Consider the following 20,171-nt stretch of genomic DNA (forward strand, 5'->3'; position numbering starts at 1 on the left):
CATCTTTGTGAGAGTTGCATCTCTTAACTGAAGGTTTAAATATAATGAAGTAATATTCAATATACAACATAATCAAAGTTACCTGAGCTGTGAGATGTAGGGTAGACACTGAAGGAAAGTCTTCATTTCGTCCTGTTCATCTGACCAGCCTCTCAGTTCTACTCGTTTCTTCTCTGGTTGGAGTTTCAAGCATTGTTGGAGAACAGAGGCCTTTCTCTCGGAGAGGTCTATGGACCAGACTGTTGGAGCTGGCAGATAAAGTGGCTTCAGAATAGGAAGAACCTGTGTATATCCTTTAGTGCTGACATGTAGGTAAAGATCAAGCAGGATGTCGTATCTCATGGTGTAAACAGAGAACAATGACAGGAGTGTATTCACTATACTCTGAAATACTTCTCTCTTATGCATTGCTGCATCCAGGCACAAATCTAGTAACAGCTTCTTTTCTTCCCCCTCCAGTAATCCAGGGAATTGCTCCTGAACCTGTGACTCTGTGCCTCTGGATGTGCATCTGAAACTTAATTGCAGTATTCAAAGAAACATGGGTCACAAAACTATTTGTGGAACTTTATAGTATGGCTGTTACCAAAAAAGAACATATTGTTTCAAATGTCAGCAATTCAAGCAGCATAGCGGTCTTATAAATCATTTTAATCCTATAAGACAAGAATAAAGTATCAAAAACACCTGAGTTTGCTGATTTGAGGCAGAGACTCCAACAGAGTATGTCTTAGATCTTGACAGCAACTGGTCTTCTTGTCCCAGAGGAGGCAGAGGTTAACCTTCTCTGGACTGTTCTGCATGACCTCCACTGCTCTTTCAAACACTTGTCTTTTACCACAACCAACTGGAAGGTGCAACTCATTTCCACCAAGGCCAAGTAAACTGCTGTAATCCATCGCCTCCTCACTGAGGAGCAAAGCCTTCCAGAGCTGACTTTGCAAGGTGTCACACCTGGAAGAATAGGTTTTCCTGAAGTGAGACGTTCCCCTCCATATACAGGTAATTAGACATGTTGTAAATTAGGGAACTGGTATACTTAAAAGCCTCCCATCTGAATTCCATTACAGATACATAATCTCATAAAGATAGATTCAAAATGTGGTCTTTTTAACCACTTACACCCTATACTTCTTCAACCGGGGTCTCAGGGGTCTGTGCCTGGCCCTCTCCTCTTCTCCCTCTACACCAAATCTCTTTGCTGTAAATAGCCAATCGACAAGCTCAGAATGCATTGCGCTGCGACACATTGTGAGCTTGTACAGTAGATCGGCTATTTCCGGCGAAGATATTTAGTTTAGCCAACTGAGTATAGGGTTCAAGTGGTTGAAAAGGCAATTGCTAATGTACAGCATTAGTACAATGGTAACAACATAATTATTTAGAGTAGACAATCTATAGCACTAGGTGGCACATGGTCTAACGAGCATGGCACAAATGCCTTAGGGGTGTGTCCAACTCAAAATGTGCCTGTTGTGGCTTTCCATATGCATGGCCTCACCCCACCCCACACCACACCGCCCACTTCTGCCTCGGTTTCCACTACAATGAAGTGGGTAGAGTGGTGTGTAAGTGGTACTAAACTGGTGCCTAAAAAGTACCCAGTCCTGGGTAGGTCTGAGCTAGGCCAAGCGGGGCCAAACACTTCATAATGACTGATCACTCACCGACTTTTTATTTAGAACAGGATATAGTTGTAAAACATTATAATACTTTATATATTATTAAAATCACAGTTAAAATCTATTCTAGTGTGTTATTATATCATAGTTGTAAAACATTATACTACTTTATAGTGTATTATAATCACAGTTATAATCTATTATAGTGTGTTATAATTATCATAGTTGTAATAAATTCTAATAATTTATATTGTATTATAATCAGTTATAATCCATTATAGTGTATTATAATTGTCATAGTTGTAATACATTATAATTTATATTGTATTATAATCACAGTTATAAGGATCCATTTGGTTCATACCAAACCAAATGGTTCACCCGCACGTGCACAGGTGATTTGCATTTGTATACAGGACAGTTGGCCACTCATTTACATTACATTGTTAGACAAAACCTATGTTTACATTACAAATGAGTGTCAATGACCGGAGTCTGCTACTCATACCTGTGGATTTGAGCGGGGGTACTTTTGTGTAATGGAAACGGTAGATATTTTGATGCGGTGTGGTGTGGTGTGGTGTGGTGTGGTGTGGTGTGGTGTGGTGTGGTGCTTAAGCTGCAATGGAAAGGGGGCTTTTAGAGGACGGATAATCTGAGGCGCAAAGGGATCGTATTTAATGTGTGAATTAGTCAAGGGTGTTTTGGGTGTGACATGAATTACACCAGTCATAGTGTCTTTTTCCTTTCACTTTGTGTGTGCCTGCATGGCACATTTTCATCAATTCGCTTTGCAGATTGTGCACAAATTAGTAGTAGGCGGGCTCTAGACTGGATCAAAAATGTTTTTGCGTCAATTGCGTCAACTTGTGTCGGGTGTAAGATATATTAGGGCCCATAGTGTGGAAATCAAAATACAGTACATGCTCACCCATCCAAATGGATTTTTTTCAGACAGCCAAGTATTAATCCCAGTCCTTGTTCTGATACAGTGTCCTCAAGTTTTAGCTCTATTTTCTCTCTTGCGACTGACTGATTACATAAGAAACAGCACAATAATGGTGAGGATCAAGATTCTCTTCACTCAAATCAAGGCAATAATCCAGTTTGTCCAGGAAGTGAAGACAGGCCTCAGTGGACCGAGATTCATACAAGCACTGGCATATGAACAGTATGTTGCTGTCATCAGAGTCACTGTGATCTTGCTTTAGTGGTGACAAGAGAAATGCGGTTGAGACTTCCCTGATGAAAGACTTAGATCTGTCCATCACCTGCTGATCTGGACCAAGACATTCCAACATGTCAAGATTCTTCTCGCTAAACAAACCACACAAGAAAAGGATCACATGTTTCATGTGTTTCATATCTTCAGTACAACCCTGTTGCAGAAGTTCAGTTATTTTGTCAGGATTCTTCAAAAACCACAACGCTGCAAAAAACTCCTGTATGGTATAGTGGAGGAATGCAGAGTGGCGTTTCCATAGGGTAGGTCCAACTTGAACATCAAGTGTCTTCAGGAAGGCTGAATGAACACAGCTTTCTTCACAAGACAATGCTGTTAAATTCACAGATTTCCCTTGTGTTGCCTGAAAAGCAGCCATTGCCAAAGCAAATATTGCTTCACTGTAGTATCTCATATAGTTGTTTAGTTTCATTTTTGGTATAGCCTTACCACTGTGCTTTTGAATGCAACTGCGAAGAATGTGGATATGCATTTCAGTTACTGTGCACGGTTCTTGAGAAGCCATAGAGTTCGTGAAAAAAAAAGATGCAACCACCATCAATGCATATACTGGGACATGGCAAAGACTGAACAACTCCAGGTTGTTAAAAACATTGCTCAACTGCTCAGTGTTCAGCATCTTAGCTAAGTATGCTCTGATGGACTTTGAGCTGAAGCCTTTCACCTCCACCCTTAGAGAAGGCCAGTCTGACAGGAAGTCTTCTGATTCAACCTCTGATCTGCATGTGATCACAATCGTTGCATAAGGAAGCAGGTCCCCTTTAACAAGACCCTGTATCACTGAGGAATCCGGGAGATCTGTGAGTCCATCAAAAATGATAGTAACGCTTTCAGAATGCCTCTTTATGTCCTCCAATACTTCTTCTTTTCCTTCACCTGGTTCACTAAACTTATTGAAGAGAAGATTCTCCAAACTCAGGGGATTTGTGATTTTTCTCATATCAAAATAGAACATGTAATCTAGGTCACTGCTAGCTCTAGTTTCTCCCCAGATTTTCAGCATTTGACATGCAGCTGTTGTCTTTCCAAGTCCAGGCTCACCAACCAGGAGAATTTTGTTCTCGTGTGTTTTGAGTAAGTAATCTACAGATATTTCATGTTTATCCTCAGGAATGTAAGTCTTCATTTTTTTGGGGCGGGTTTTCTTGCATTTTTTGCTCTTGAATATTATCCTGTTATATGGTGGATTTTCATTTTCATGCGTGTCTAATACCAGCGGAGTGTAAGACAGATCTGAATACTTCTCCTTTGGTAGGCCTAGAAACTCTTTGCTTTGGTTCCACACATCTTCTGATAGCTCCAGAGCTTTTGTCTTTAACTTTGCCTGGTATCTGTGGCATGGTCTTGGACCTAAAATGAACACAATAATAAGTGGATAAATTATCAACTGTAAACTGATTTAAATACATATACAGACAGTATTGTTGAATAGATTATGGGTTCACATTTCTACACTCTCACAACTCTATGTTCACAATGCAGAAAGTAAGCATATCAGTGCAGGGGCGTCATTTGGGTATGGCAAGGTGTGGCAGGTGCCATACCTTGGCTCCAGGGGGCGAAAAAAAGGATACGTGTCCCTTATTTTAATCTCTGGGAATTGGCAACCCTAACCTTGCCATACCTTAGCTTTTGCTGAACTGATGCCACTGTATCAGTGTGTACTACAATACTACATTTGCCAATATTTCCTTTACATACAGTACCTTTAGAGTAGTTTATTTCCATTTCCTCATCGTCTTTGAAAGAGAAGCAGCTGATCCAGTGGTGTAGGTCAAAATTGCTCTTCTGAGTGGAGGTGGAGCCCACTTCTTCGAACACTGGTTTCTCTAAGGTCCTGTTCCTAGTTATGTGAATGACCTTTAGTAATTCATAGCTGGCTGCTTCCCCTTTTTTTGTGACCCAGTCTAGTATTGTTCTTGTTTTTTCAAAGTCACCAGCCTTTGTCTGTATTTCACAGACCTCCTCCGCAGTGAACACCCTTCGTTGATGCAGATTCTCCACAATAAGCGAAATATTCTGTAGTCTCCCCACCAGACGGCTTCTGGCATTCTCTATGTATTTCACAGCTGACTGACTTGTACATGCCATGTCTCTTTTTTCTTAAACATGTAGCCTATACTAACCTGAATCCATAGGCTAGATGCCACTACAAAGCTTAACACTACTAGAAGAGCTGTTTTTTTTTTCAAATCCATGATCTATTTAATAGGTTAAATTTGTGGTCTGTATAATTCAAATGCAATGTTTCAATCCTTCCTGGATGAAACGCGTAAATGTGATGCAATCCGTAAAGAGGAAGCTACATGTCTGCTCGTGATCAACACTCAGCAGCAGCAAAACCTGTTCCCTAAACAGGTTTTAACTGTGTGTGAGTTGATACTATCTACTATCTATCATATCTATCTCTCCCACACACAGCACGACCAGACAACTAACCAGGAAAAGGCCAAATTAAACCTGAGTAGAAACTCAAAAATGGTCAATGACAGAATGACTGGAACAAGAAATCATTACTGAAACTGAAACTAGGCCTAAATGGATTTAAAGCTCACAACTACCGAATTATGTTGTCAAAACTACAGTATTCTGTATTTTATGTTAACATGCAAGAGATCTAAGTTTAGCCTATAGGCCTACATCACGTTTTCACATAGGCCTACCGTATCCAGCAACATAAACGTAAATAATATCACCATATCAGCCTGTCAGTAGGATGTAAATGCAGCGACGGTGTTCGATCTACTCTGTAAATTAAAACATAGAAAAGATGTTGCCTGAATGAGACACATTTCTCTGTCCATTATTTGGCTTTGGTCTTACTGATATCCACAAGATGGCGCCATCACTACATAAATCGAAGCACCCAGGATCTAAAAAATCAATGACTATAGTATAGGCCTTTGATTGATTGATTGATGTACTTAAGACACGTGAACAACAGTACATGGAAGTACAAATTCACAATACAAGGTCTACTAAACTGGAAGACTCATTAAGCACTGAGCTTGTTTAAGATGAGAACCCCATGCACACAAATCATGATGACATAAAGAGACAGACAGATATACACACTACTATACAGAACGTCATACAATCAGCTTACAGGTTACTGGTATGAAGAGTGAAAAATAGAGAAAAAAGAGGAAAAAAAAGAGAAAAATATGTACATGAGTCTCATCATATACCTGTAACCTTGATGATCAAATCCCTGATTTGAAAACTTGCTGTTACTTGCAGACAGTGGCTGTAATAGTTTTTGAGACAGGCACTACTGGGAAAAAAACGAATTGAAGTCTTCAAAGGATTTGGACATGGACTTTGGACAATTTGTCAGCTACACCATGGCCATGAGTCCATATTTATAACATAATGCAATGTGTTTGATCAGTGACCTATTGAGTGGTGCAGATCAGATAATATACTCTATAAATTATAGGCTCATATAAAAGTTGATAATGCATTATGAGTGTGTGATACAGTACAGCACAGCTGTAAAAAATAAAAAATACAATAAAAATCAATATTTTGTAACTGAACATTCTTGTTGTTGTGAAAGCAAGGCCCTTATTGTAACGATAGTCTGGTATGTCTAGCAAATTCATGCAGTTGTAAACATAATTCAGCACTATACTTTCAAAGTTCCAATTTCGTGCACCAGTGGTTCCAGGGACCCCCAGGGGTCCTTGGGGGTGTACCAGGGGGTCCCCAGCTAATTTAGTTACAATGAGTTACTAAATTCACAATCATTTGAACCACTTTAACCATGTTATACTTTGGCTATTTCAAAGAGTGCAGCGCTATGAGCTTGTAGATCTGCTATTTTTGAAAAATCGTGAAAACTTGTGAAAATCTTTGAATATATATATGTTTTAAAGCGAGCATGTTTAACTCAAATCTTTGCTTCTTGGGGGTCACTGTCACAAATTATGAGATGGGGGTCCACAGCCAAATATGTATCATTTTGGGGGTCCTTCACATGAAAAAGTTTGAGCATCACTGCTCTACACTCTACACAACCATCAGCTATTTTACTTTTATGTTGTTAATGTTTGTTTGTTTGTTGATTGATTGATTGATTGATTGATTGATTGATTGATTGATTGATTGATTGATTGATTGATTGATTGATTGATTGATTGAGTGATTGATTGATTGATGTACTTTATTTAGTGAGACATGATAAACAGTATGTTGAAGTGCAATTCACAATACAATATTGCTCCCTTGGCCAGCCCATAGTCCATCTCAATGGCACTCACCTGGTTAAATAAAGGAGAAATAACAAATAAATAAAGAAGATATTTATTATTATTTTTTATCCTCAGATCCACAGAAAAGTAAAATGAGGACAGGACTTCTAGGGGAGTGGCCAACTATATAGAGGCGGAACTAGAAACCAGTGTTGCCACGTCCGCTTATTATAAGCGACTTTGAGATAATTTTTCTGTAAAGTTGCTTGTAAATATTGGTAGTTACGGGTCGCGGTTTTTCGGGCTTGTTTCTAAAGTGTAAGCCTAAGTTGCTTATTTGGGGCTTGCTTCCAAAATGTTGTTTAAAACACTGGTTTTTCAAACATTCTCTTGTCAAGGACCCCCAAATTAATGTCCACGCCCCCCCACCGTGACCAGTGGTGGAAAAAGTACAAAAATTCCTTACTTAAGTAAAAGTACCAATACTGCAATATAAAAATACTCTGTTACAAGTAAAAGTCCAGAATTAAAAATTTACTCGAGTAAAAGTACAAAAGTATTGGCATCAAAATATACTTAAAGTACAAAAAGTAAAAGTACTAAATATTTGAAAATAGCCGATCTACAAGCTCTACAAGCTCACAACGCGTTGCGACGCGTTGTGAGCTTGTAGATCGGCTATTTTCAAATTGCCTCGGTATAAAATAGGGCTGAATTGGTAAATGTATGTTTCATAATGTAATAATTTATATCTGAAAAGTAACTAGTAACTAAAGTTTTCAAATAATTGTAGTGGAGTAAAAGTACAATATTTGCCTCCGAGATGTAGTGGAGTAGAAGTAAAAGTATTGGAAATTGGAAATACTCAAGTAAAGTACAAATACCTCAAAATTGTACTTAAGTACAGTACTTAAGTAAATGTACCTAGTTACTTTACACCACTGATGTGGTCACTTCTTTGGGGCTTGTTTTCATAGACCTAGTTGCTTATTTCTCTCCCAATATCTGGCAACACTGCTGGAATCAGTCCCACATCTTCCGTGTTGTTTAAAGACAGACTGAAGTGAACTCTGTGTCCACTGTGTGTCCAGTTCCAACGTGTCCAAGTATCTTTAGTGTCAGTGCTCCAGAGCCATGGGGTCTCCAGCGGGGGGTCTAGACTCTCTCATAGTGATCATAGGATGTGGTATATCAGGGATCGGAGCGGCGCAGAGACTCGTTAAACATGGCTTTAAGAACGTCCGGATCCTAGAGGCTACGGAGAGGAGCGGAGGAAGAGTCAGGACGGGACGGATGGGTGAGAGACCTTATAACAGCCCTAGCTGTAGTATACAACCCTCGTAGACGTATTTATGATTCTGACGTCTTCAATCTACGAGAGTTGTAGGGTTCACGCCCCATGGAGACCTGGACTTTCTGCAATATGCCCCGTAGACACTCCAAACGTGTACAAATTGAAAATAAAGGTGCTTACCTCAAAGCCCCAAGTGTTAACTACTTCTACGGGGTAGTAGTTTAATGTAATAATCCATATCTTTCAACAAAGAAGTGTTTTAATCCCGTCTGTGGCCGAACGCCATTTTTTCACCCTCGTTTACTTCCTGTTTACATTTAGTGTAATTCCGGGTTTCACCGGATGCGCCCCGTCACTACCGCCCATTGGGAACTTCCGACAGAATCGGCCACAGACGGGATTAAAACACTTCTTTGTTGAAACATATGGACTAATACATTGCAAAAATACTCCGGACACCTAGGGTGCGTTCGGAAATACAGCACTGAGCGCACTGGCCAATACAAACTAATAGGCGAGTGCGCTCCGGTGTGCAATATCCGAACGCACCCCTAGTTAACATTTGGGGCAAGCGGTAGCCCTGAAACATGACTGTCATACCATGACAGTCATGGTGCCAAGTCCCCCTGGTCTAAAGTTGTGTTCGATTTTTTCACATTGCCATCTCTCACATAAACATAAACGTTCAGATTTCAAATATAAAGTGCTTACCACCGAGCCACGGATGTTACAAGGCGATGCGGACCGCGATGCGTACCCGTATCTCCCGTATTGTTCAATAAAAAGCATTTTAATCCCATCGCCGGCCATTTTTTTTTTTTTTTTTTTTTTTTTGTAATGTATCAGAGTGCAATACACCTCCCAACCATTAGTGTCGCATGATTGAAAGTATCGGAGACAATTTGGAGAAAATGGCCGGCGATGGGATTAAAATGCTTTTTATTGAACAATACGGGAGATACGGGTACTCATCGCGGTCCGCATCGCCTTGTAACATCCGTGGCTCGGTGGTAAGCACTTTATATTTGAAATCTGAACGTTTATGTTTATGTGAGAGATGGCAATGTGAAAAAATCGAACACAACTTTAGACCAGGGGGACTCGGTACCATGACGCTTGTATACAAGCGTCATGTGAACCATGGCTAGGGCAAGCGGGTAAGCACCTTATATTTTGCATTTGTACATGTTTGGAGCTAAGACTCTCGTAAATCTTCAAAATCGATAAAATATATCTACGATAGTATTGATCTAAGGCTATTTCATATGATATCTATAGAGTTGATGCACAGGTATTATTACATAAATACAATATGTCACTGTAGTGTAGATCAGAGGTGTCACACGTGTCTTTTTGATCAACTGGTAAATAAACCCAGAATAATGGAACAACACCCAGACAAAGACACCCAGTAACTTATTTTTATAACGCCTTTCTCTGTAGACTGCCAGACTTTATACTTAATCATTGTCATTGATATGAATTATTCTATGTTTGCATTATTCTGATTAACAGCATATATTTAACAAGACATAAAAGTGGTGATTATTTTCACAATAGGTAGTTACAGCATCTCTCCAGCCTGGGAATAGACCAGTACGGTTCTCAAACCTTTTTAAAAACCGTTTTAAATGTACATTTACATTAACGTCTGGTTCATTGTTGTGTTTTTTTTCTCTAGGTAACAACATCATTGAGATCGGTGCTAACTGGATCCATGGACCAAGTGAGGAGAACCCAGTGTTCCGTGTTGCCCGTCAGTATGACCTCCTGGAACCAGAGGCTCTGACCCCAGAGAACCAGGCCATAGAGATCAAAGGTCATCCTCCATGGCTCTCCAACTGGTTCAGCAGTTCAGGTCAGAGGTCACACATTAACATGTCATCATCCTGACTCTGTACTGTTACTGTTATGTTTATGAGTGTTATGTAATGGCTAAACTACAGGTATGTCACTACCCGCCTGTCTGTCGTCATGATGCAATTATTGATCAGATATTATAGAGTTGATGTGCTCGGCCGGGGCTGAACATAAACTCCAGATTATAATTCTGTGTGTTATGTGTTATATGCAGGCAGCGGTGTAAAGTAACTAAGTACATTTACTTAAGTACTGTACTTAAGTAAAAATTTGAGGTATTTGTACTTTACTTGAGTATTTCCAATTTCCAATACTTTTTCTTCTACTCCACTACATCTCAGAGGCAAATATTGTACTTTTACTCCACTACATTTATTTGAAAACTTTAGTTACTTTTCAGATATAAATTATGATACAATGAAACATACATTAACCACTTCAGCCCTATTTTATACATAGGCTAGTTGAAAATAGCAGATCTACAAGCTCACAACGCGTCGCATCGCGACGCGTTGTGAGCTTGTAGATCGGCTATTTTCAAATATTTAGTACTTTAACTTTTGGTACTTTAAGTACACTTTGATGCCAATACTTTTATACTTTTACTCAAGTATTTTTTTATTATTATTCTGGACTTTTACTTGTAACAGAGTATTTTTATATTGCAGTATTGGTACTTTTACTTAAGTAAAGAATTTAAATACTTTTTCCACCACTGTATGCAGGTCGGAAGCTGAGTTATGAAGACACTTATCCTGCAGTGGGAATGTTTAATGACCTGCTGGATGAAAGTGGGGACTATCACGATAAGAACCATGAACCATGGCCCAGTGTGGGAGATTTTATACGGTCACAGGTACATCTGGCTGCATGTTGTCCGTTATTAAAGAGATAAGCCCCTGGTCACCGGCTTCGGATGCTATCAATGCACTGAATGGGACATTATTATCATGTGTAATCAGATGATTGAATGGTCTAAGTAGGTGAGATACTGACCTACAGTACCCACGTTTAATCAGACTATTGATTGGTGAGATTGCTGACCTACCCGGGGGCAGAGCTCTCCCCACAGCATGATTTATGATTATGTGCCTATCGGTACATAACTCGCACGGCGCTGAGTAGGCTCAAGCGAACGTCGCAACGTTCGGCACGGCAACTCGTTCGCTTTAGCTCGCTCAAGGGTGGCTCTTGTGGGTCCAGTTTGCTTGAGACGGCGCGCTTCCGACACGGTCCAAAACTATACTTTATACAAAACACCTCCGTCGGTAGGTCAGTATGGGGAGAGAGTCAACGCACTGAAGTCAAGGCACAGACTACTGTGTTGTTGACGGACAACGGATGCACGCTTATGAGAAACAACAAAAATAAAACCTGGCAAAACAGTTGCGTGCATTAGCGCAAGATGAGGATAAAGGAAACATTCAGTCTAAATGTTCAAAAAAGTGACGTCGGACTGAATAATGACTTTAGCCTATAGTAGCCTTTTCATAAATGATATTTGTACTTAGGCTGTCCTGAAAGTTTATAATATTTAGAGAAATTTAAAGTTTCAAATACAAAAGTAGTAGTAGCAGTTGTGAATTAGCAAACTGGACATTTAGACTGAATGTTTCCTTTATCCTCATCTTGCGCTAATGCACGCAACTGTTTTGCCAGGTTTTATTTTTGTCGTTTCTCCTAAGCGTGCATCCGTTGTCCGTCAACAACACAGTAGTCTGTGCCTTGACTTCAGTGCGTTGACTCTCTCCCCACCCGCCCCCTTGCGCTCCAACAACATGGGATAAGGCCGTTCGCGTGGCAGGGTGCTATAAGCGCTCCTTTTGACACTAAGCCATAGTGTGTGTGAAATAAATGTGTTGATGTGTACATGTAGGCCTCACAGCGGGCAGCAGAGCAGTGGGCAGATGAAGGAGCCTCCGTCAGGGACCTCAGGCTGTGTCTGATGAGCACCCTGCTGAAGGTGGAGTGCTGCGTCAATGGAAGTCACTCCATGGACGCGGTGGGGCTGGGGGGCTACGGGATGTACAAGTGTCTGCCTGGACTGGACTGCACCTTCCCAAAGTTAGTACACAGTACACACACCTGCCATGCTTGGACACACACACACACACACACACACACACACACACACACACACACACACACACACACACACACACACACACACACACACACACACATTGATGATGACATTGTGTATTGATGACCACATGTTTGGGTCTGTTTATGATGATTAAACAGACTGCGTCTGTTTATAATGATTTAATCTCTAATCCCTATAATCTTATAATTGTGTTCCCTTTAGTTGTTAGGATATTTACTACAGTACATTTGCCCCATACATAGTATTTGCCCCCGTGCATTTACCCATCATAACTATCAGGAGCAGTGGCTGCCTTTTTGTTTTAGTGTCTTGCTCAGGGACACTTAGACACATAGACAAACCTTCCTATTCCTAGACGGCCTCTCTATCCACTCAGCTACGGACGCGCTCATAATCTAATCCATCTGCAAAAGCATTCATGACTATTTATAGAATGTGTATATTAATGTATGTTTGTTTGTCTGTCTGTCTGTCTGTCTGTCTGTCTGTCTGTCTGTCTGTCTGTCTGTCTGTCTGTCTGTCTGTCTGTCTGTCTGTCTGTCTGTCTGTCTGTCTGTCTGTCTGTCTGTCTGTCTGTCTGTCCGACCGTCCACACACAGAATGATGCAGTTACAGATTGTTTCTCTTTTCAGAGCTTTATTTCTCTTCCAGAGGCTATGAAGGTGTAGTGAAGAGCTTTATTTCTCTTCCAGAGGCTATGAAGGTGTAGTGAAGAGCTTTATTTCTCTTCCAGAGGCTATGAAGGTGTAGTGAAGAGCTTTATTTCTCTTCCAGAGGCTATGAAGGTGTAGTGAAGAGCTTTATTTCTCTTCCAGAGGCTATGAAGGTGTAGTGAAGAGCTTTATTTCCCTTCCAGAGGCTATGAAGGTGTAGTGAAGAGCTTTATTTCTCTTATAGAGGCTATGAAGGTGTAGTGAAGAGCTTTATTTCTCTTCCAGAGGCTATGAAGGTGTAGTGAAGAACTTTATTTCTCTCACAGAGGCTATGAAGGTGTAGTGAAGAGCTTTATCTCTCTCACAGAGGCTATGAAGGTGTAGTGAAGAGCTTTATTTCTCTTCCAGAGGCTATGAAGGCGTAGTGAAGAGCTTGATGTCAGAGCTCCCCAGAGGGATGACGTCTTACAGCAGACCTGTGCGTTGTGTTCACTGGAATAGCACAGAGGAAGGAGAACGCCCTGTGAGCGTTCAGTGTGACGATGGAGAGAGGATCACTGCTGACCATGTGATTGTTACCGTGCCTCTGGGTAAACTTCTGCACCTTGGATTTGATATGATTTTGATCGGTTTTTCACCAGAGCGCTTGAAAATGTGAAATTAATTGAGCCAACAAGACCGGGAAAGCATGTGTCATTTAAAATTTTAACTACTTTATAACCATTATTTTATACTTTGGGCTATTCAAAAATAGCAGATCTACAAGCTCATAGCGCGGCACAGAGTGCCGTGCTATGAGCTTGTAGATCTGCTATTTAAAAAAAAAAAATCATGAACATTTGTGCAAATCTTTGAATATATATATATTTAAAGTGAACATTTGTAACTCAAATATTTGCTTCTGGGGGGATTCTACAAATGTCTTCTAAATCCTGACAGTTTCAAATAAGTATAATCAGTGATTCTCAAACTTTTTCATGTCAAGGACCCCCAAAATGATATGTATTTAGCCGCGGACCCCCATCTCAAAATATGTTGTTCGAGGTACCCCCCAGAAGCAAATATTTGAGTTAAAAATGTTCGCTTTAAAAAGAATATATATATATAAAGATTTGCAAAAATGTCATGATTGGAAAAAAATAGCAGATCTACAAGCTTATAGCGCGGCACTCGGTTCCGTGCTATGAGCTTGTAGATCTGCTATTTTTTATTAGCCAATAATGGTTAAAGTGGTTACACAAATGCGTTACAGGTTTTAATGTGTTAATAGATGTAATGTAGGCATTGGAAAGCTAGGCAGACACACACACACACCACACAGTTGGTTTTCCCATTGCAGTACGAAGACCTGATATGAACTTGTGTATCAAGGTTCAGTGTTAATGAATCATATCTTCAGGCATCTACTGTATACAGTATATGACATCTCAGTACAAAGTTTAGTTGTTGGGCAATATTTCTCGGACAACATTAACTCAGCTCCTGTGGCATGTTAACCTGAATTTAACTATGTGTGTGTATATTGTATTCTATCAGGATACCTAAAGAAACACCATTCCACTCTGTTCAGTCCTGCTCTGCCTTTACACAAACTGCACTCTGTCCAGAGGATGGGTTTTGGAACCAACAACAAGATCTATGTGGAGTTTGAGTCTCCATGGTGGGATGAGGACTGTGAGGTCATCTACCTCTTGTGGGAGGATGAGGTGTGGAACCATGAACACAGACGTACACGATGTTGACAGGCTCTCATTAACCTTAAATATTACACATATTATACAGTACATCATCCTGGACCTTGACCCATTAAGACCTGGAACGCATCTGTGTTATTTTTTGATTTGAGCTAAAAAGCATTCTTTTACACTTTGGCTATTCAAAAATAGCAGATCTACAAGCTCATAGCGCGGCACCGAGTGCCGCGCTACGAGTTTGTAGATCTGCTATTTATGAAAAATCGTGAAAATATGTGAAAATCTTTGAATATATATTGTTTAAAGCGAACATTTTTAACTCTATTCTTTGCTTCTGGGGGTCCCTGGAGCAAAACATTTTGAGATGGTCCGCGGCCAAATACATATAATTTTGGGGTCCTTGGCATGAAAAAGTTTGAGAACCAGTGATGTAGCAACATATGTTTTTTTCAAAAAACTGTTAGGATTTATTAGACATTTTGTACAATTGGCCTCAGGTCTTAATGGGTTAAATATTACAGTCCATCATCCTGGACCTTGACCACGTTCTACCTGGTGTTCCTATTTTGGTCAGGCCCGTTATAGGTTACATTTTCAAAGATTTCCCAAAATGTCTTAGAATTTTATCTCATTTATAATATTTTAAAGAATTTTCAAAAAACGTGAACTTGTAGATTTTCACTATTTGGCGTACGGCGAAGTAACCTTGAAAGAAACACATTTTATGAATGAGTCCAGGAAAGCTGTGTTCACAATAACCAGTTCTTGCATATTTCTAGCATTGTGACCTCACGGAGAAAGTTTATTGATTGCACACTATCACTGCATATTATGGACACAAACACTCCCATTTCAACTGCTTCCAGGTGGATATGGTGGATCAGGTGCCAGATCTACAAAGGTCTTGGATAAAGAAGCTGTTTGGTTTCACGGTGCTCAAGCCCACTGAAAGGTAACAACATTGTATCATTTTCTTCTTGAGAAATTCACGTACAGACTACAACACTACAACAATGTAATACTTAACTCTTTCAGTGCCAAGAGTATTTTCATAAAGTACTCCCAAACTGCCAGGAATTAGCGTTTTATTTTATTTTGTAATTTTGTAATTTTTCATTCAAATAAATGATCTGATTGGGGTTTTAAACCCATAATACAGTTCTACCAGTAGAGAGCAACAAATCGACACATTGATGATCTCGCTGGCTCACTCGCCCCCTCCCAAACAGGCTCACGTCATATCCGGTCAGAACCGGATGTTGACATTTTCGACAATCGTTGATCGCGCTAAATTACGATGCGATACACGACTACGATGACTGATCGTCACCCAGACCAAAGAGAGTAGACGTGGACCTCTCCGTTCGCTTTTTATACCGTGTGAAAAACCGTGACTTTCCCTATTCTGGCCGAAAATCACCGGAGAAAAACAACGTGACCCGGAAATGATTTTTTTTTTTTTACATCCAGTTCCGGGTGAGTCTGATGTAGTCAGGAAGCGAAAGTGATCATGAAAAATAAACAGAATAACGCGACCACAGTCAAAAGTAAAAACTCGGGATTTCTCGTGCTGGCACTGAGGGTACTCGGGAAAAACTCGGGATATGTCGGGGCGTGGCACTGAGAGAGTTAATGCTTTTTGTTTTGTTTGTTTTTTCTCCTCTCAGGTACGGCCATGTCCTGTGTGGGTGGATTGCTGGACACGAGTCAGAGTACATGGAGACGCTGTCTGAACAGGAAGTCACTCACTCTGTCACACAACTCGTTCGCCGGTTCACAGGTCAGCCTAAACGTCTATCTAACCCCCTGATTTGTGTTGAGTTGTTAACTGTCTGTGTGCATTTAAGACAGTACGGTTTGTATAAAAACTGTGTGTTTTTAGGAAACCCCATCCTCACCCCGAGGAGAGTCCTCCGCTCCCAATGGTTCCACGACCCCTGGACCTGTGGTTCCTACACTTACCCAGGAACCGGCTGCTCAGCGCAGGACCTGCAGAACCTGGCAGAACCTCTCCCCACCAAGGGGGCTGATTCTCAGGTACACACACACTGTAATGTGATGGGAACAGGAGCAGAAGACTGGCATAGGTCCAACAGTTGGTCCATGTAAATGACAGACCACAGATATATATATCGTCAACACAGCTGGTTTATTTAGCAGCCTATAATGTAAACATCGACCATATCAAGCCTGGTCTCACGGCACTATTTGTAATAAAGTTTTACTGATCCTAGGAACTTTTTTATTCCAAATAAATTGTGAAACTAAGCTATCAATCTTATCAAAAAAAGAAAGGGGAAGAAAGATGGGCAGGCACTGAACAAGATAAGAGAATTTTGGGAGAGAATTCATCTTGACACAGTTAATGCGTGCAGCAAGGGACAATGGCAATAATGACCATCGCTCAAAATCCTCCTGGAAACGAGTCCGTAAAGTACCAAAATGTAATTTGAATAAATCCTCAAAGTTGTTTGTGATTTGAATACCAAGATATTTAAAACCATGCATAGCTATTTTGAATGGGAAGTTATGCCGTGGGTAGTTACGTGCTGCTGCATTTAACGGGAGTAATTCACTTTTATCCAAGTTCAGCTTATAACCTGAAATAAGGCCAAATGAGGTAAAAATGTCGAGCGCTGCCGGAATAGACGTGGATATATCGGAAATATACAAAAGTAAATCATCCGCATAAAGGGATGTCCGCTGCTCAAAGCCGCCCCTAACTATACCCGTTATGTGAGGACTGCAATGGCCAATGGTTCAATAGCGACGTCGAACAGGAGTGGACACGGCACTAACATATTTAATACATGGCAGGAACATGATACCACAGTGTTTACTCTGCGCGCCGACATACTACTGTGTATAATATTGGAAGTGACATCAGGGGCCCTGTCTTGTGTGCCGCCTTACCCTTTATCCTTAAACTTATTAGCTATTTTTTACTATTTTTTAAAAACAGTTTAAAATCGTTCAACTAGCCGATCTACATCGACACGTTGTGAGCTATTTGAACTATTTGAAAATGTTTTTCAAAATAGTGAAAAACTGGCAAAGAAGTTTAGGGATAAAGTGTAAGGCGGTGCCTAAGATAGGGCCCCAGGTATATAGTACACACTGAGAAGAACAGCAAAACAAAAGGAAGCCGTGCACCACCTTGTGGTACCAACTGGCATTGCATATGCCTACTTAATATTAAAACACACACACACACACACTAGTGGTGGGAAAAAAAGTTCATTTCAGTGAACGAACGATTTTGTTCACGTTCACGGCAATGATTCGTTCAGATGATTCGTTCACGTTCTCGCTCAGTAGCGCTATTTTCTAGTGTTCAAAATACACTCGAGTAAAAGTACAAAAGTATTGGCATCAAAATACACTTAAAGTACCAAAAGGGAAAGCACTAACATATTTGAAAATAGCCGATCTACAATAAAATAGGGCTAAAGTGGTTAATGTATGTTTTATAATGTGTGTTAAACACCATCGCGGGAGCGTTTTTTTTTCGTCGCGTGTGAACGTAACAGTTTCAGAAAGTGAACGTTCACGGCAAATGAACCAGTTCTTTTGAACGAATCGATCATGAACGACACATCACACACACACACACACACACACACACACACACACACACACACACACACACACACACACACACACACACACACACTGCGTGAGTACCATGAAGAAATATTGTGTTAAATACTTGTTGTTTCCTGTGTTGTTGTTGTTGTAGCAGCATCCCTTCCAGGTGCTGTTTGCTGGAGAGGCCACTCATCCATGCTACTTCTCCACTGTCCATGGAGCTCTGCTCTCTGGCTGGAGGGAAGCTGACCGGCTCATCTCTCACTACTCTAACATCAAGACCAAATCAAAACTTTAAACAAAACCACTCACTATACTTATAATACAAAAAAATAACTCTTGCAGTGGTCTAATCACTCAGCCCTGTTGTAGTTTGACTAATTAATGTTCATGGCATTTAATGCCGATCTTGCACTATAAGTAAGTTGAAAAAGTGTGTCCGACTTACAAGGTTTATCAGCCCTAAACCCACATTTACGTCATATTATGTCATAATTTACATCATATTAACACATCGGGTGCCAAACACGGTACAAAAACGTGTTTTCAGAGAGTAGCGCTTAGGTGCCGAACACGGTAAAAAACGTTTTTCGTTTTTTTCCACAAGGGGGAGGGGCTAGCGCAGCTCTGGAATCACCCACGGTGACTCTGAGAAGGAAGGGACAGATGGATCACTGTGCCAAAAAACATGGCTCCCCGTCCGCTCCCGTTCTATCTCCTTGATAAAAACCTCTGTATCTCCTTTACTTTTTACATTGGGGAAAACGAGTCATTTTCGATGGGCGATTACTCCGTAATGGCGACTCGCGTGAGAGATGTTTTTGTTCCAAGCGTTAGCCAGGACCATCGATCGTCGTGCACGCGTCCATTGTTTGCGTGTGGGTGCTCGCCGTGGACTATAGCTATAACAGCTATAAACGGCACAGCGTAACAAACGGTGAGATCCCTGGCACTCAGCGTAATCTGTTTTAATAAAACGCTGCCACCCGATGTGTTAAGTCATATTATCCTCATAATGCTACTGGATAAATGTGTTGTATTTGCATTGAAAAGGCTTTGAGATGTTCAAAGAGAAAATAATATATTTTTTATGTAAAGTGTAATGTTTTCAGTGTTTGATAATGTGCAATGATCCAAAAGTATTCCGATTCCATTTCAATTGTTTTGTAATCCAAGGGATTATCGTTACTCGTAAAAAAAAGCCATGTAATTTGTATTGAGTGACTACTATTTCAAAGTAATCTGACCCAAATCCGTCCATAATAATGTTGTAGATCATTCATACAGACTACAAGAGTGATCTCAAATTCATTTTCTTACTTACAGTACTCTTTTCTACTTAGATTTTTACAGTGTCAGTAAATTTTAATAAAACGCTGCATAAAAGTTCATGAATTGTTGTGTTTGTTGGTGGGAGGTGGTGTAAAGTAACTACTGAAGTATTGTACTTGAGTACAATTTTGGGGTATTTTTTACTTTACTGGAGTATTTCCAGTTTTCAGTACTTTAAGTTCTACTCCACTACATCTCAGAGGCAAATATATATTTTTTTATTTATTTATTTACTTATATTACAAAACATACATTAACCACTTGCATTGCGATGCATTGTGAGCTTTTAGATTGGCTATTTTCAAATGATTTTTATACAATTTATACATTTGGAAAAAAAACAAACATTGTGTAATGGCATAATGAGTACTTTCTACTTTTGGTACTTTTAAGTACAATTTGTACATTTAAATACTTTTGTACTTTTACTCAAGTACATTTTGAATTCCAGACTTTAACTTGTAACAGAGTATTTCTACATTTCAGTATTGATACTTCTGTAAAAAATGTAATTTTTCCACCACTAGGGGGAAGGGGGACACAGCTCTCAAGGACACTACTATACGCTGCGGAACGGTATTTCTA

The 20,171-nt window shown here is 40.2% G+C and overlaps 2 protein-coding genes across 3 annotated transcripts; one reads left to right on the forward strand and one right to left on the reverse strand.

Moving 5' to 3' along the window:
* Positions 1-2,512: 2,512 nt before the first annotated feature.
* LOC308100843 (nucleotide-binding oligomerization domain-containing protein 1-like) lies at positions 2,513-5,070 on the reverse strand. The gene is made up of 2 exons (XM_080449988.1): positions 4,572-5,070; positions 2,513-4,215 (listed from the first exon to the last, which is right to left on the reverse strand). Exons 1-2 carry the CDS (start codon positions 4,954-4,956, stop codon positions 2,633-2,635), a joined length of 1,968 nt encoding a protein of 655 aa, XP_080306114.1. The 5' UTR covers positions 4,957-5,070; the 3' UTR covers positions 2,513-2,632.
* Positions 5,071-8,122: 3,052 nt separating this feature from the next.
* LOC308100722 (peroxisomal N(1)-acetyl-spermine/spermidine oxidase-like) lies at positions 8,123-19,645 on the forward strand. Of its 2 annotated transcripts, none has more exons than XM_080449793.1 (10): positions 8,123-8,355; positions 10,034-10,210; positions 10,938-11,068; positions 12,089-12,276; positions 13,381-13,562; positions 14,509-14,678; positions 15,533-15,618; positions 16,334-16,446; positions 16,549-16,703; positions 18,406-19,645. In XM_080449793.1, exons 1-10 carry the CDS (start codon positions 8,193-8,195, stop codon positions 18,550-18,552), a joined length of 1,512 nt encoding a protein of 503 aa, XP_080305919.1. In that variant the 5' UTR covers positions 8,123-8,192; the 3' UTR covers positions 18,553-19,645. The 2 variants fall into 2 exon arrangements, with proteins under 2 accessions (XP_080305919.1, XP_080305920.1); XM_080449794.1 differs by having other exon boundaries at positions 18,409-19,645.
* Positions 19,646-20,171: the final 526 nt, after the last annotated feature.

The sequence above is a fragment of the Gymnoscopelus braueri genome, assembly GCF_963280865.1.
Source record: "Gymnoscopelus braueri genome assembly, chromosome: 14".
NCBI lineage: Eukaryota > Metazoa > Chordata > Actinopteri > Myctophiformes > Myctophidae > Gymnoscopelus > Gymnoscopelus braueri.